The sequence below is a fragment of the Porites lutea genome, chromosome 5 (genome assembly GCF_958299795.1).
Source record: "Porites lutea chromosome 5, jaPorLute2.1, whole genome shotgun sequence".
In the NCBI taxonomy this organism is placed as follows: Eukaryota; Metazoa; Cnidaria; class Anthozoa; order Scleractinia; family Poritidae; genus Porites; species Porites lutea.
Window position 1 is genome coordinate 3,669,201 of NC_133205.1, and position 17,500 is coordinate 3,686,700.

At 38.2% G+C, this 17,500-nt stretch overlaps 2 protein-coding genes across 3 annotated transcripts in view; one reads left to right on the forward strand and one right to left on the reverse strand.

Annotated features, from left to right (window-relative positions):
* Positions 1 to 1,699: 1,699 nt before the first annotated feature.
* LOC140937010 (putative methyltransferase C9orf114) lies at positions 1,700 to 8,582 on the reverse strand. 2 transcript variants are annotated; one of them, XM_073386528.1, is made up of 8 exons: positions 8,511 to 8,532; positions 8,288 to 8,318; positions 7,614 to 7,735; positions 6,504 to 6,592; positions 5,644 to 5,845; positions 4,236 to 4,439; positions 3,278 to 3,479; positions 1,700 to 2,148 (listed from the first exon to the last, which is right to left on the reverse strand). In XM_073386528.1, the coding sequence occupies exons 1-8, from the start codon at positions 8,515 to 8,517 to the stop codon at positions 1,926 to 1,928; spliced, it is 1,080 nt and encodes a 359-aa protein (XP_073242629.1). In that variant the 5' UTR covers positions 8,518 to 8,532; the 3' UTR covers positions 1,700 to 1,925. The 2 variants fall into 2 exon arrangements, with proteins under 2 accessions (XP_073242629.1, XP_073242630.1); XM_073386529.1 differs by lacking the exon at positions 8,511 to 8,532 and adding an exon at positions 8,565 to 8,582 and having other exon boundaries at positions 1,705 to 2,148; positions 7,614 to 7,718.
* Positions 8,583 to 8,646: 64 nt separating this feature from the next.
* LOC140937011 (eukaryotic translation initiation factor 3 subunit G-like) overlaps positions 8,647 to 17,500 on the forward strand; it is an 8,979-nt gene continuing 125 nt past the window's right edge. The window contains exons 1-9 of the mRNA XM_073386531.1: positions 8,647 to 8,772; positions 9,115 to 9,158; positions 9,395 to 9,483; positions 11,594 to 11,653; positions 12,721 to 12,825; positions 13,272 to 13,437; positions 14,311 to 14,430; positions 15,122 to 15,255; positions 16,350 to 16,456. Of these exons, the coding sequence (XP_073242632.1) occupies positions 8,747 to 8,772; positions 9,115 to 9,158; positions 9,395 to 9,483; positions 11,594 to 11,653; positions 12,721 to 12,825; positions 13,272 to 13,437; positions 14,311 to 14,430; positions 15,122 to 15,255; positions 16,350 to 16,456 (851 nt within the window). The 5' untranslated portion in view covers positions 8,647 to 8,746. The remainder of the gene's footprint in view (positions 8,773 to 9,114; positions 9,159 to 9,394; positions 9,484 to 11,593; positions 11,654 to 12,720; positions 12,826 to 13,271; positions 13,438 to 14,310; positions 14,431 to 15,121; positions 15,256 to 16,349; positions 16,457 to 17,500) is intronic.

The window sequence follows — 17,500 nt, forward strand, 5'->3', positions numbered from 1 at the left end:
AGGAAACACATCAATAGTCCGATTTAATGGCTCCTTCAATAATAATAATAATAATAGTAATAGTATAAGAAAATACATTTCAATATTATATAGGCATCGCGGGCTCGATGGCCGGGGCGGGACCAATACTCAGGGTCTCGAACTCGCGTTTGCACCCCCTTGGGACGCACAATACTCCTTTTATTTTTACCTTAGCAGTTTGAAATTTTGGTATTTTCCTCTGTCTCACGCTTATAGTGATATACACATCGGCTGAAAGACTGTAGATCTCCTTACGTTGTGTAAAACGAATAATTTGCATAATGGTTTTAGTTCCTTTAGATTTAAGGGAGGAGGCCGAGTGAGGATTACTAGGAGGAACAGCAATCTAATGGTCACCGAAGCGTACTTACCCTTAGGAAATATATAGCCTGCAAAAGAGGCCTCGTTGGGGTTTGGCGGAGGAGGCGGGGGGAAGGGGGGAGGGGGTGCTTAAGCAGGTTTTGCGGCGCAGCGCCCCAAACAACGCTTGTTGTCTACTGTAGTGTATCTGTCATTTCAACATTTGTTTTAAAAACACTTTTAAATCTTTCTTTCCAACGGACTTACACGGCCGCAAATAACTGTGTGAGATGATCTAGGGCTGAGGGCTAGCCTTTCGCACAACAGTCAGCGACAGATATGGATGTTCAAGGTGTCTTGAAAAAAAAAAGAAGAGTGATAGCGGCACTCTGCATTGTGTGTTTTCTTCATAATGGATCCCAATTAGTATTTTGCACAAATATTGTTTCCGCGTCTTTAATAGGGAAAAATGACCTTGTTAATTTAGTCTTAACGTTGAATACTAACGGAGTAGAGAGTTAATCAAGTAGGGTCGCTTTTCAGTTTTAAAAGCTTTTAAGCTTTTAAAATAGCCTTAGTAACCTTTAACCTACTGACAACTACCAAGCCAATATCGTTTTTAACTCAGTTTAACTGGTTCAAGATGGCAGGGCCAATCTACAACGCGGACATGAACAGCCCTTCAGTTGAAAATAATGTAGACCGTATCTAAATGAAACCCTTGATACAGATGAAGATAATGCCACTTAAAATGACTCAGCTACTTATCATTTTGTAGATCCCTGATATTGTCAAGCGAAGAAATATCATGTTAGAATTGCACGTAAACCGGATAAAGAAACACACACCTTTTATAAACCAACTTTTATTTCAATCGGTTTTTAGACGGCGATGCATCCAACAATAAAACTCAGTGGTGATTCAAAGAGGATTGGGGTTCTCATGAATATGGAAGGGACAGTAATGCAAGTAAGAAATTAAGAATTTAACCACCAAAGGGGACCACTCCGGGCGTTGCTCTGGCTTTATTTGACACAGAGTCACAGCCTTTGTACGAGTTTACTACCTTCTTGGCCACGCCCAAAAGTTATGACTCCAAGCACGTTTTGTGAAAGGCCTATTTTATGCCAAGGCAACCAACCAACCGTTTCAGGTTAAGCCAGTCCAATTGAGACCGTTTCAATTACATGATTGTACGACTTGCGTGAACGACTGTAACTGGAAGGAGAGTAGAGAAAACAAAGGCTCCTGTCAAGTATTTGTTCGGATTGCGGTCGTTCTACCCTGACTTAGGTCGATTCGCCCATAGCTAAACTATGATTCGCCCGATGACATAAAACACTTTACATCTAGGTGAACGTTTCCAGGGCTTTTTCACTCCCACTTTTTCAGGAAAAAGCCCTGGGGACGAGAATGAGAACAGACATAAAAGAAAGAAAGACGCACATCGGGCGAATCGAATCAAGTCTGGGCGAACCGCCCTTTGACGAATCCACTTTTGGGCGAAACAACCTGATACCATTAAAGACTCGAGAGCTGGGGCGTGAATAAAAACAAAGTGGCACTCTTACATCCAAACTTTTCCAAGTTGATCGCAAATCAGATCAAATGCCAGATTTCCACCGTGTTGCTTTCGTAATAACCGGTCTCAGTGCAGACATGGTGACAAGAATTGCCTCTTCAGTCCTTATAGTTCCACTGCCTTGACCAGGGCACGTGTTTATGTAATGATCAAACACAAGTGACGGATCGTTTTCTGTTAGTTTTTCATCAGATTCCAGGCTGGCTTCAAGTCCTTTTAGACCGCCAAATACCACCAGTAAATGTCTAGAGAAATACGAAAAAAATGCTGCAATCATCGTTGGCTGACGGTCATTTGTCTGGAGTTTGTCACAAGCTGGTTACAGTTAACTGTCTCCAAGATGTGCATCGTTAATACTACAACTAGGGGTAAGTTCCTTTGGGATGATTGGGACCAGGATCAGTGATCTGAGATCACTCGGACTATGGTCGATCAAATGAACCCATGAATCTATGTCCAGAGTGGATTCATCGGTTCATTTGATCTACCATGATCTGAGTGATCTCAGATCACTGATCCTGATCCCAATCATCCCAAAGGAACTCACTCTAGGTGTCCTCCTTCCTTTTGATAAAGGGTGTCCACCTTACATAGAGTCAAAGAAAATGAGAGAAGAACAGGAGGGACAATCTCTAGGTGATTGTCAAGAAAATTCAGTCAGAGCCCTATTCCTAACCTTACCTCAGTTTGGAATTTCAATGCACTAACGCTCAATAAATTAAATAAATGTCAATATAAAAGAGAATATGCTGGATAAAAACCGTTAAGTGAACAAGTAAAAAATGTGCAAAATTAAGGGTTTAGTTACTGTAAGCCACTCATATGCTTTATTTCCAAAATACAAGATGACTGAATTGCTTGAAAGACTTTTTGTGAATCTGCTAAAAGAGTTCTCACCATAATCCTTACTAAAATCTTTGGGCGTATATCAAATCCAAGAAACATCACGTTTTTGTATGTTAATCAAGAATCAATCAATCAATCAGGAAAGTAAGTATGTAAGAAAGTTAATCATAACTATAACAATATTCTCGAACCTGATTGACTATCAACTGTCCTGATTTCAGCACTAATAGGACAGTGTAATAGGACAGTACGTGTCATGCTTAAGCACTTATTGGACAGTACGCCCCATCACATACATGCTTTTTTTTTCACTGCCAGCAAAAAAACCTCTCAGAATTTCTTGTGTTTTTATTCAAAAAAGCCCTAAATGTCATGTCATAGTTATGATTCATTGGTAACAGAACTTTGTGTCGTCCAATTCGGTCTGTAATCATACTGACTCGTGATTAAACAAATTGGACTAACGCCATTTTGTCACTCAGTCCTATTGCCATTAGTAATTAAGAGGTTTTATGTTTTCTACTGTACCTGAAGTCTGCCAATTGTAGTTGATCCACAGGGGTACCCCTTTCTGAGGTTCCTATTGTAACATCGTAGCCCTCTTTAAATGGACACTGTGTAAACACTGCTCCAAAAGATGGAGCCAGTCTGACATTGTAGCCCCAGTATAAACCCTGTTCTGTTCTTGGAGCATTAGGAGACACCACTGTTCCACAGTAGAATTTTGCCCCTGTTACATCAAATAGAACTATTTAAAAAACATTCTGATGTCTAAGGGTTCCTACAGTTCCTAAAATGCTTTTTTAAAAAAATTCCAGAGATATTGTTGGCCCTACAATCTTTGACAAAAAATGTTAAGAATTTTGCACTTTCTTACCCACAGAAATCCTATCCCGTGGATTTGGTACCACTATGAACCCTCCTCTCACCCCACCCTGGTCAACATTGTTCAGTCAAGGTCAGAAATGGTCCAGTTGGACTTTGAGGTCAGAAATGATCCCGCAGGATTTCAGTATTGTGTTTTTTTTGAAGGGGGGAAGAGGGGAATATTTGTAATAGCCAGTGCTTTCAAAAGCTTTATCTTGAAACTAGAAATGGAAATGTCCATGGATTATACTTGGGTGTTTTGTCCAAGATTGTAGCTTGATAGGAATTGCAACTTGAGTTGCAATGCTTACAATCTCATCTTTCTTTCTGTGAAGTCTATTTCAAAAAGAGGAGAAATAAATGCTGTAGACTTTGTTACAAGAAGACTAATCTAAAATGGACTTTCAGAATTAAGTCTATAAATGCTGGAATGCATAAACTAACTTAGCATTCAATCCTTGGATCTGTTTGCAATGAACAAAGATCAATACGGTTGAAGTTGAAAAACAATGGTTCATAGACCGGTGCCCTCTGGAATACCAGTGATCACCACATCTTCTAACAACAATAGTTAATCAATGGGCTTAAATCATGATATTAAGTTGTTATTGGATGATACCTGGATTTGAAGTGTCACCCATCTTGACAGTGACTCGAACCCCTGGTTTAATGCTCTTGTCAATTCTAACTTCCTTCCTCATACCCACGTTTACAAATGAACCACATCCTGACTTAGCAGGTCTGTCCAGCACCACCCCTTCCCTATATGGAACATCATCATCAACTTTCATGTGATGGGGAGTGTCTAAAGGATTCAACAAACCTGGCAAAAAATAATGTCATTATTTCTTATTAATATGGTATATTGGACACTAAACATGTTTAGAAGGAACTGTAAGAGACACAAGTCTTTGTGGACTGACTTGTTCTTTCTTATTTCAATGAAAAAAACAAAAGCAAGGATACATTCCTTTGGGTTGATTGGGATCAGGAATTATGACCTAATAAGGCCCGGATCACATGCCCCTCCACTTATGTGCCAAAGCCAACTGATGAATTAAGTATGCGCAAAAGAGGGGAGTCTGAATCAGTTTGGTACGGCAGCTTTAGTTTGGTGTAGCAACAGCATTAAGTTCGACAGAGTCTGCGAACTTTTGTTGAACTTAACTTAGGCTTGACACATGGTGTGCTGTCTGAATCAGATGATGCACCAGTGTCACTCCAAAGTCGAACTAATTCAATTACTAAGATCACTCAGATCATGGTACATCCAAGACTCCGATGAATCATTGTCCAGACGGGATTTAGTGGTTCCTTTGGTGTGCCATGATCTTAGTGATCTTGAATCATAAATCCTGATCCAGACCATCACAAAAGAATACACCCCAAACTTTTATTTGACAGGCTCAGGTTAAGCACACCTTAAGAGAATATTGTTATCTTTGGTCTTGATTAGATTTGTCTATGTTTTAGCCTGTGGCTTTCAATCTAATTGCTATTTCTTTTTAAGTGTTTTTTAGTCATCAGAATGCCTTTATATATTATTCTGATGAAGATTTTCAAAGTTCCACAAACAGAAAAAAAGATCACAGAAGAGAAGCAAAAGGATGAGAAGATAAGAAAATAGAAGCAAAAATCAAATATGGTTGAAAAAAATTTTCAAGGATGGTTTTGTTAGATGTTGTTCAGATTTGGATGGGGGAATCTTAACCCCCTAACCTGTGGGGCCGCAGGGGAGATAGGCTACATACATACATACATACATACATATGTTACGGGTCAAATTTGATATCAGGTTAAATTTTTTTAACCTAGGTTGATTCTAATATTATTCGTGAATTAGGGCCATGAAACAAAGGAAATTGAGAATCAACCTAGGTTAAATCAAAATTAACCAGAAATCAAATTTGACCTTCAACACATACATTCTTTATTTCAGTAGGTTTAGGAAGGCAGCCATTTACTAGTGGTTCCAAGCAGCATTTTTGCAAAAACTCTCTTCAAGATGCAAATCACTGATTACATACCAGCGTATTGAAGATCAGCATGTTTTGGGAAAAAATTCTTTCTGAGATATTGTGGACACTCCAGATATTGAAGTATTCTTGCCAGCAAGACATTAGGATCTGAGTGTCTCTTCGGACCACCATTAGAGTTACTCTGGGTCTTTCCAGACTCATCAAAGATGACAACTTCATCTATACTAAAAACTGCCAAAGCGCGTGCAATCTGTAAAGTAAACAAGGTTTTATCATGAGAAGTTTTTGAATTATTAAGGAACATAACTTAGCACTGATCTTTGAATGATAGAAGAAACACCAAAATTCATTCTCCAAAGGTTGAGCAAACTTTAAAAAAAGGTGTGAGTTATTTTCCCCAAAGTTACCAAGGCAGGATTAGCTCAGTTGGTAGAGCGCTTGACTGCAGAGCGGGAGGTCGTGGGTTCGATTCCCGGGGCCAGACCATTACTCGGGGTCCTAAAATAACTGAGAAATGAAGGTACAAGTGGCTTGACCTTCCAGTGGCTTGGATGACCACGTCAAATGGAAGTCCTGTCTCCATTAGGAGATGTAAAGATAGTGTCACCAATTGGCACTTTCGTGCTAAATACATTGACACTCAAATAAAGTGCTTTGTTTTTCAAGACTTGACTGAATTTGATAAATTATCATATGGCTTTGTTATTGAAAAATCACCATGCCTTTAAAGAAACAAGCCCCAGGAAACTCTTAAATGTTTTTTATTCATACAAATGCTTCTGTTGGATTTTTAAGTGCTTTACAAATTGTTTTATTAGGAGTTCAAAAATGTAACAAGTCCTTGGGATGGTTACAGCCTTTACTTTCTAAAGTTGTCCTTCACTTCCCCTACCCTTCCCCTTCCCTACCTGGCCAGCCAAGTATGTTCTTAGTTCAGGAGATTGTGCATTGTCAAGGATGGAACCAGGGAGAGCAAGACTGACAGTAAAATGACGACCTAAAGAATAGTATTACAAAATACAACATTACTAAAGTTCATCCTGAGCATGTATACTGTACCGTCTTACATACCTCCTTCAAAACAAGTTAGAGGTCTTAACTGTGGGTTATGGACTGATTTTGTACATTTGGATTTATAACTTAAATACAAAGTTTCTGCTGGGGCCGGTGATTTTTTAACCTAGGTCGATTCTCAATTTTCTTTGCTTCCGCTAGGACTTGAAGACAAAGAAATTTGAGAAACAAACAAGGATGATTCAAAATTAACACTTTCACATATAGACTTGGAGGAGAGCACAGGATCCTATAACTTCAAGCTAAGGCTGAAACAAAAAGGGTAGTGAGAGTTCTGACTAATTTGAAATTGACCTGCAAATTAGAAAACAAGTGGGCAATAGAATGGTTTATTATATAGCTATAATAGTGTATGGCCCTGATTGGCTGCAAAGCGGGCAATATTTTCTTGTAATGACCAGGCATTACTTGGTGGGTGTCCAAGGCATATACAATCCATGTTTAACTTGATAAAGCACATTCATGTTAAGTTCAATGGACAACTGACAACTCATAGAGGTGACTTTTTTTAAAGTTATCTGCTGACCAGTTATTATTTTTAATTGATTACAGGCTCAGGTCCAAAATTACTCATTGTCAAAGAGACTGTCTTGTGGTTTTGATTAGATCGCCAGGTTCGTTTCGGTTCAGGGAACACGACCACAATGACCTCTTGCATGCAGATGTTGAAAATTACTTACCGTGTTCTCACTTAGCGCTAAAAAGGCCATATAATAAATAACTTATTAACCTCATCCATTTGGTCATTACAGGGAAATCTCAGACCTCGGCCTTGATGGATTATACATCAACGCCTTGGTCTGAGATTTCCCTGTAATGACCTCACTCTTGGTTAATAAGTGGCATATAACATGTATGACCATTCACAGAGCATTTTAAAAATACTCCCTCAATAAGTAAATTTTACTGAGGGACATAAAAATGTTAATTAGAGCTGCACTGACCTTGGGAATTTTTGGCATCTGTCTTTTCTATTTTTGATGGTGAAACAGAGCCTTCCTCTCCTGAAGATAGATCTCTTTTCCTTTTCTTTAATTTTTGCTTCTTCACTAAAGAACATAAACATCTATTTTTGAATAAGCTTTGTGAGATACGTTGAATTTACATAGTCGTACTTAGTAAGCCTTTAGTGCTGTGTTAACTAAGGCTTGTGGGGTCCATATAAGGGTTTTTTTAAGGGGTCCACCTGTTGATCCTATATTATGCTTAAGCTACACACCACGCATACATACACTATTATCATTTAATTGGAGAAAGGGTGGCTTAGTGGTGAGAGCACTCTTCTCCCACCAGTGTGACCTTAGTTCGAATAATCGCATATGTTGATGCGATATGTGGGTTGAGTTTGTTGTTGGTTCTCTCCCTTGCTCCGAGAGGTTTTTCTTCAGGAACGTGTACTCCGGTTTTCCGACCCTCTCCTTAAAAACCAACACTTCCAAATTCCCATTCGATCTGGAACGCACAAACACGGTTCAATAAGTTCTTAAGAACTCCTAAATGTTCCATGGGTAAACAGATTACATATTACTATACAAGTAACAAAAATTACATAAAGGTTTGCTGCTTGATTATAAGGAGGTACTATGCGAGTGATGCTGGGAAAGAAATCCTTTCCTACCTTTCTTTTTCTTTTTGCACTTTTCCTCCACCTAGGCGCAAGGACCGAAACGAGACATAAAAATAAAGCGAGCTTAAATTAAGCATAATATTATTTAAGCTTAAATCACTTTCAAAAACCATGAGATTTACTGAATTCAAAGCTATAGCTATACAACAACCAATGACCGTTGTAAGGTTTTCATAGACGACCTTTAAAAATCTGGGGACGAAAAGTAATATACCTATCATAAATGCTAAAATACAGAAAGCTTAAATAAAGCAGAAATTCCAATCACCTCGTCCGCCATCTTGAAAACTTATGTCTCTATGGATTGTGGGTAATGCTCATACACTGTTTTATTTTGCCGCATTCAAATGAGACCGTGGGCTGAGATTTACGACATTCACGCGTGAGGAGTTTGTTTCAGAAAATTTTTGGAAATTAACTTAGTGTAATTGACTTATTATCAGCAGACGGATGCCAGTTCTCGACAAAGACACCGAGTAAGAGTTCATTTACCCTTTTCCTTCGTAAATTGTACAGTTTATCGTGTATTTAAGTTGAAATTCGTTTGACGATTTCTTCCCCTGGTTTTAAGATGGCGGCAACATTCATTTAATTTAGCCGCTAACTTGATAGTATTGTAGGACGTTACGGTTCCCTTTCGTTCATTATAACGTAAAACAATGGAAAATTTTAAAACCATCAACCCAAAAAAGTGGTCATATTAGAGCTGATGATTGCAGACCAGATTAGAAAATTTTGTTAAGTCATGAGAGTCACATAGTTGCAGTAAATTGAAAAGAAATTTATTCTTGTTTCACTATTTTTACCTTGTCCAACAGTGAGAAGCCAAGTTGGGCCGACTTAGTGGAAGAAGGAGAATCAGGTACGGCTATTAAGCAGTCCCAGTAAAATTAGTTTATCTCTTTCCTTCCTCAGTCAAACACTACAATGTTACTTTCACTCCCTGGAGGTTCAAAAAATCATCATTCCACCATACATTGTATCACTGGTCAATATCTCAGTGTGTCTGGTGTTTTGGAAGCTATTTTCATCTTAATATGAAGACCAACAAAGGAAGGTGGAGATAATTATCGGCTGTTTATATTTTTATCCTCTTAGATCACTTACCCCCTGCATCAGAGGTTATTGAAGGAGACACGAAAATTGTAACTGAGTTCAAAAGGAATGAAGATGGAAAGCTACTTAAGGTACTATAATATTTACAACTCTTTTACCATTTAGGAAACTGGGCAGAGCTTACTTTCAATAAGATTCCAGGGACTGTTACTAGGGGCAGGGAAAAAAAAAAGGGGGCACCCAACAAGAATATAGGTCAAAACCACTTAAACATAGCATTGTTAAACGTATTTTAGTATAATTTAAACGGTAGATATAGGCATTTTTTTTTTTTTCATCTGTTTCCTAGCTGAAAGTCTAGTGATATGAAAATTCTAGTGATCAAAACTTATCTTTTCGAAAATTTTAGCCAGAAAAAAGGCTCCTGAAAATTCTAGGTGACCTTTTTAAGGTGGAAATCCGTTAAAAATGGGCAATTATACCATTTTTTAGATGTTCGAAAATTCTAGGAGAGGCAGACAAGCAAGAAATTTTGCAACAAATGTTCTGAAAATTCTAGATCTCAAATCGTCTTCCGAACAGATATTAATTTTTCCGAAAATTGACGTTGGGTGCCCCTGAAAATTGGCCAATAGCTGACCAGGAAGTCCCGAAGAATGATTCCAGAAACGGTATTGCGCACAAGGCATTTTGGCACCAGCCTCCTTATCATTTCTAAAGTGGTGAATTATCACTGTGTAAATATACACGTGTTAATACAGATGAAAAATAATTTATGTAACATTGATCAGATCAAATTAATGTACATGTCATGGTTCAATATTCTATTCTTAGTTTAAATGACTCTTCTCTATTTCAAACTCAGTATGATACCTTACCATACCCATAAAAAAGGAAAATAAAACTTAAACCATAAATGAAATTCAACTCACAACATATTACAGTACCGCCCAAAAGTAAGCTGAAAGTCACTCGAGTCTTGATCCTCAAGTCTTGAGACTCGAAACTTTCGAGAATCAAGTCTCAAGAATCGATCGATTCTTGGGTTTCAAGTATCAAGAGTCGAGTCAAAAAATATACTGAGCTTGTCACTTGACTGATCTCTCAAGGAACAAATTCATCAAGCAGACAGCCCTCTGGTTTAATGGTCGTGAAGCGCATGCTGCAGGCTGCCACAAATGGCTTTTGCAAGTCTCTCTGTCTTTCATGTGAAACAAAATTTGCCCTTTCCAATTATATCCGTGCGTTTAATGGGCGAGTTGAATGGCTAACAATTTCCCTGCTCTTTATGTGCTTTTAAAACCAAAATGTAAACTTTTGGTTGTTGACCCCTGGCTAAAAATTACTGCAGATAAAAGGCAACAAACAAGCACATATGTCATGTAATTTTTCCCCTGTGGTGCAGTTCAAGTTTCTCCTCTAAAAATGACCTTGAATGAGAAAGTCTTGGAGAAATCTTCAGTGATCATGATTGTTGCCTTTAAAAATGTTAGGGCGCTGTTGTATGCATTAAAGTGTTTTAAATTGTGTGTCAAGTTAAAGCAAGTGGTTTCAAATTATACTTGACATGTGCAAATTTTACTTTCATGTTAGCATTCTAGCTTGCTATAAATAGTTATACTTGGGGATTTCTTATATACTTTTCTGTCAGCTTTACACTATGCCTTTTTGAATTTGTTAAATGTTTTCTGGTAATTCTTGAAGGGCGTGCAAAAAAGTGAAGTTTATGAAAAACATTCATGGCAGCTATCATAATTCAAGATCATATTCTACGATGACACAACGAACATAATTACATACCTTCAAACGTTTAATATGTACGAAAGTAAAACATCTCTTATAGTTCATAATATTGTAAAAATACAGAGACTCGATTATCCAAAAATTCAAGATAAACAACCGTTTATTCTGTTTATTGGTCCTTTTTTATCACGGAAAAACTTACACATGGCAAGTGTGCATGTCAAGGGCCGATGGTCAGTGTGGATTTTTGCTTTAGCATAAATCAAAATGGCCGTTATCTTTGTTGAGAAATCTTTCTTAGAATCCTCTCGAGTGATGCATATTCAAATTGCTGGTTTCTCGAAACTCAAAAGTCAATTCTTGCGTCTCGAGACTTGATTTGCGTGTCTCAAAACTTGATTTGTTCGAGCTTCAAGTCGCGACAATCGAGTTTTGAGTCGAGACTGTCAACTTGCTTTTGAACAGTACCGTATAACAGTTTTATAATTTCATATACAGATTGTGAGGACCTTTAAAATTGAAACAAAAAGAGTTTCAAAGGTGATAGCAAAAAGAAAGGTAAGCGAATGTTCTGTATTTCAAATTTGAGTACTGCATCTTCTCAATTAAGAGCCTTACCCTTAATAAACCCTGGTTAATAACCTAATTTCCACTATTCCAGCTGTTAAGGTGGCCCGAACGTATTTATAAGCCTGTTAGTTATGTTTTTGAATTGCCTTTTTCAGCAGGAATGATTTAACCGATTTTTGTTGTGGAGGTGTGTGTGGCCTAGCGGTTAACACCTCAAACTCTGGATCTGGAGGTCCGGGGTTCAAGCCTCGCCCATCACATTGTTTCCTTAGACAAGGAACTTTACTCCACTTTGTCTCTCGTCACCCAGGTGTATAAATGGGTACGGGCAACATACTGCTGGGGGTAACCCTGCCATGGACTAGGATTCCATTCAGGGGGGGAGTAGCAATACTTCTAGGCATGCTTCATGCTATGGAAACTGGTATAAGCTCCAGCCGTTTGGACCTTGGGTCTATCATTTTGGGTCCAAACTTTCGACATTCTCCAGACATTTTTGACTCTGAGGAAACTGATAAGCTTTAGTTTCGTGCACTTTATTTCCGATCTATCTTTCACAAATTGATAACTATAACAACATTTCATCTTCATGGTCGCTGTAAGAAGAATAACTCTCAACATCTGCTTGCTGGATCTTGGTCAAGTTTTAAAAATACATTTGTTCCTGGTGTTTAAACAACTTTGTTTCTTTTTGTACATCGCATTAATCTTCTTTCCTTGAAAATTTTACCCCACCTTTTACGTTAATTTTCTTTATTGGAAAGTACTTTTCCTTTAATTCACGTTAATTTAAGTCGCGTTAATTTCAAATACCTTAATTAACCCTCAAGTGTTAATTTCCTATAATAAAAATTCCTGTCTGTAGTTGCAACAAGGATATCCATATTCTTGCTCTGCTTTCAAAGTCAAAAGTTGCAATGAGACACAGGAATTTTGAGCGCTCTCTTGAGTGAAAAATACCCTGGCACAGCAGGTTAGCACCTTGATTGGCTGTTGAATACTTTTGCTTACATGTGTATGGGTCATTCACTACTTTGTTGTTATAACTGTCTTAGCTATGGAAGAAATTTGGGGATGCTAAGAATGATGGTCCAGGACCAAATCCATCAACAACTACAGTCACTGATGATGTTTTCCTCATCCTCACTTCAAACAAGGAGGTAACTTAAAATTATGTTGACCAGTTTCGTAAATTTTCTTATAATTCTGTTTGCAAAATAAACTAAACCACCGAGGATAAGCTCGTTTGTTGGAGCAATGGACTGCCCTAGTGGGAGGTCGCAAATTTGATCCCTCTGACCAGATAAATACTCTGGGTCTTACAGAAACTAAGGTACTGCCTTGGCTTGCAAAATTAATAACTAGACTTTTGCAAGGCAAAAAGCAAGTGTCCTTAATATTTTATCGCTAGTAATAGCTTAAGATTAGGGAGAGCAGGTGAGATTGATCAAAGGTTAAAATGCTCTTGCTCCAAGGCTGTGCTTTGCCTACTTGTAAGTTTCACATGATGGAAGGTCAAAAGAGGGTTGAAAATTTTCCAGGAAGAGCAATTTTTAGCTCTTTCGAAATTAAAAGATAAAAGGTATTACTCAATTCACATTTCTAGGACTTGCAACAAGAAAACGAAGATCCACTTAAGAAGCTAAGTCAAAGCCAGCAGAAGATTGTACAGTGCCGTCACTGCAAAGGAGACCATTGGACTACCAAGTGCCCCTACAAAGATCAACTAGAAATGATACAAAGTCAAGTCAATGATTCTAAACCTTCTACCGGTAATTAGTGTTTACAGTATCACTGAGGTTACGTATATACTTTGTAATAACTGCTATCTAAAAGATGAGAAATTTGTCATTTTTCTTGTTCGTCAAACCTAGAAATTGTTTAGCAAAGTTTTGCCTGCTGTAAAGTCCAGTCAAACTCTTAATTTGAAAGACTAGCCTCCCACGCAGGCGTTTTTAGGGGAGCTCATATTTCGTCCCTCCCCACTTAAAGACCTGCTCAAGCGAGAACAACATTCCTTTCCCATTGTTTTATTCACATGGTAAGTGACCAATCAGTTGTGAAATAAACTGTTGACAGGCTAAACATGACTCATAACCTCGTGGTAGTGTAAAAATGTGACCCCAGAGTTACCTTTTTTCTTCTTTTCTTTCCTTCGCAAAGGTTATTCAGTGCATGGAGTATTCTAAAATCTGACTAAATCTTACTTTTGCCGCTCTGAGTCCAACATTTTATAAGAGGTTATAAAGCTTTCCTTGTATTTCATGCAGATCGAGTAATTAACAGGTTACCCTGCGGTCAAGGTCAACTTTCCAGATTTTGGAAAGTACAGTGTGATTGGCTAAGCTTGGGAAGGAAAGTTGTTCTCCGTTGGGCAGGTGTTTGTGGGGAGGGATGAAATAAGAGCTCCCCTAAAAATGCCTGCGTTGTAGGCCTGCGTAAGATATTGGCATGTTTGATGTCACATTGAATCTGACTTCTGACAATGTACTGGGACACTTTGTCTTATGTGTTTCTTGTGATTGCCTGCCAAAATGTGATCATTTGAGAAATAATGCCAAATTTGCTCGGAAAGCTAATGTGAGGAACTTTCCATTTTTGATTTGTTTGTTTTGAGTCAAGGTTTGCTGTGGTTCTGTTTTTAGGAGCAGCTGCAGGTACTGCAGAACCATCTGCAGCATCCAAGACTGGAAAGTACATTGCACCTGGATTGCGTGAAGGTGCGGCAAACCGAAGAGGAGAGACTATGCCCCGTCAGCGTCAAGGTACATTGTAGTATTGAACACTGCAAGCATTCACTTTTAAAGTGTTTAAGTTAAAATTCACCAAAATTTCCACATTTCACATTGTGAAATAATGGAAAACAAATAGTACACTGTGCCATGGAAAAGTACTGCTAAAGAGGTTTCAGCTGAATGGTCACACCAAAGACATGTATGAATTTTTCTGGACTCTAAAGTTTTAACCATTTTTTATAGTGTTACTACGCATTATGCCCCAGTGTCCATATATAAATCTTCAGGACTGATCTCCATACATTTCCCTTAAGGAATTAGTTGAGAGAATTTAATAAAAGATCTATGCATTCTCCTTTTGGTATAGAGTGTTTTCATTCACGTGGCCAGCATCTATGCAAATTTATTGGAACAAAAGAAAGCGTTTGCATAAGAAAATTAGTTCAACTCCCGCAGCACTAGTTTGGGACACCAACATGGCTGCCGTTTCATTGTTTTGGGACACCAATATGGCCGACATGACGTCATGTGAAAACGCTCTATAGCCTGAATTTCAGACGATTACTTCGAGTCGTGAGGGAGTAAAAACGACTCGAAGTAATCGTCTGAAATTCAGGCTACCTTTGGTAATTATTATTTTATTATTTTCCTTGCTCCAGCATCTTTAACAGGCTGCAAAGCCCTAATGTATCTATTATGTTTCTGTTTCTACCTTAATTAGATGAAACAGCAACTATTCGGGTAACAAACTTGTCTGAAGACACCAGAGAAAATGACTTGAATGAGTTGTTCCGTCCATTTGGCTATATTTCCAGGATCTTCTTAGCCAAAGACAAGATAACTAACCAGTCAAAGGTATGACGCTTGACTTGATCGCAATCTTCCTTCGGTTCAGTCGTTTACTTTAACTTTCTAGTCTTAAGTAAGGCGCATTCCTATCTAAGGCATAATTATGTATTATCAACCAAGCATGAGGTTGTATGGACCAAGACAAAGACAAGTCGGGTTCCATAAAAACGCAATACAAGAACGAGGCCAATATTAGAGAGATAAAGATTCAGGTTTACGCCAAACGGCAAACGTGGATTTGTACCACCTCACCAAGTTTTCCCCGAATTTGTCGTTTACTGTTTACTACCTCTACACAAAAATAAGTGGTTTTACGCCAGTTTTGTCCATAAGAATTGTTCTGGACAGTTTTTATCTGCTTATTTTCTATTCTGAGAAATTCTCAACTTGAATTTGCCTTTTGCCCTTTGCCGTAAACGTGACTCTTAAATCTCTTCAATCTGTCAGTCATCTCAACCGAACAAGCATGGCCACTACTGAAAGGATATATTTTATGGCCGAAACTAACCTTTTCTTGCGGATCAAATTTTTCCACTTGCGAAGCAAGTCATATAATAAAGACTCTTAGGGCGGCCCCTTTTTTGTCCTTTTTTCAGATAGTTAACCGGCCCTAACCCCAATATCCACATACAAATTCTCCAGACTTATCTTCGTACATTTCCTTGTAGAATTAGTTCGGAGAATTTGTAAAAGATCGAAGTATTTTCCTTTGGTGATCATTTTATCGATTCTCATTTAACTTTTTCTCATGAATACATGTGTGTGGTGATACTAGTGAGCTCACGCAACAGGACGGGAGAGGAAAGAAGGCGGCAAACCTTGCGTGACAAGCGTGACAATATATTTTTTTGGAAAACTTGTTCGCCAAACTTCACCCTTCTTTAAACAAGTCTTTTCAGAAAACATTAACTTAAGTGAAGATCACCACAAAAGACGTAAGTAATAGGCCTGTCACGTTTGTCAGACACGAGCGTTTTGCCGTCCTCTTTTTTCTGCCGTCATGTTGCGTAAATTCAGTATTGTCAGAAGAAAATTGATGTTGGTCACCCGTGGTACTTTAAAGAGTAGGCTATAAAAATTTCCATTTTCTCCCTTTTTAGGGTTTCGCTTTTATAAACTTTCAAAGACGCGATGATGCAGCCCGTGCGATTATGGCGCTCAAGGGATTTGGTTACGATCATCTTATCTTAAATGTCGAATGGGCCAAGTACGTTGACATCCTTTTTTTTGTTATTTTACCTCTTCAAGGCTATCTTTATAGACCTTTGGATTCTAAGATGGGGACGACTGGAGAGGGCGACAAGATTTTCTCAAGTCGCCGTTTGCACATCTCCCATAATATGCCTTGTTTGCCCACCAATATTTTGCATAACCTTTGTTTTTAAATTCTCCTGAGCAAACAACGGGTATTATGGGAGGTGTACAAATGCCGAATACTAAATAGTGCGCGCGTAAACCAGCGTCATTTTGGAGGGAAAAGAAGAAGTTTTATCATTTTGCGATAGTGAGAGGACTTAATCTCCTTCAATAAAAATAATCATTCTGACTTTTACGGTGAAAAAAGAAAGTCCAAAAAAGACTTCTGGGTGTATTTATATTTTTAGAATACGTTAAATCTCGAACTCGTAGTCGTCCGCGAATTTAAGGTTCTCTTTTATTGCCCAAGGTCTAAGTTATGTTAATTTATGGTCCTGGGCCCAGTGCGAAGGCTGATTAGCGCTAACCTGAGGTGAAATTTTAATCGGGTTTTCTTTTTCTTTTATTAGAAAGCATTTTCTAGGGTAATTTCTCTCTGTTCTTTTACGATCATTCAATCATCATGTTGTAGACAGGAACAATTAAAATGAATTTGCTTTTTAAGCTTTCAAATCTGCATTCAAATTTCGCACTAACCCTTGGTTATCTTAACCCAGCTTTGAACAACTCGGCCCAGTTGTTCGAAAGCCGATTAGCACTTAATCCCGGGTTAAATTTAACCCGGGTTTCTTTTTATTGTGTTTGAAAGCATTTTCTCGGATAATTTTCTGTGCTATTTTTAGAGCTTCCAATCATCAACTTGTAGACAAAGAGAATTAAAACTGAAATGCTTTTTAAGCTTTCAAATCTGAATTCAAAACTCGCACTAACCCTGGGTTATCTTAACCCAGCTTTGAACAACTCGGCCCTGATTACTAAACTATCTCTTCACCCCAGCCGCTTTGGAACATGTTGAACAACCTATTGTAGGTATTTTTTTTGTATTGTTGGTAAA

Excerpts from the sequence above, each read along its gene's own strand:
- LOC140937010 (XM_073386528.1), bottom strand. Across the intron at positions 4,440-5,643 it reads TGCTGATCTTCAATACGCTG|GTTTGTTGAATCCTTTAGAC; the intron begins GTATGTAATCAG and ends ATTTTTTGCCAG. Across the intron at positions 3,480-4,235 it reads GGGTGACACTTCAAATCCAG|GGGCAAAATTCTACTGTGGA; the intron begins GTATCATCCAAT and ends TTGATGTAACAG.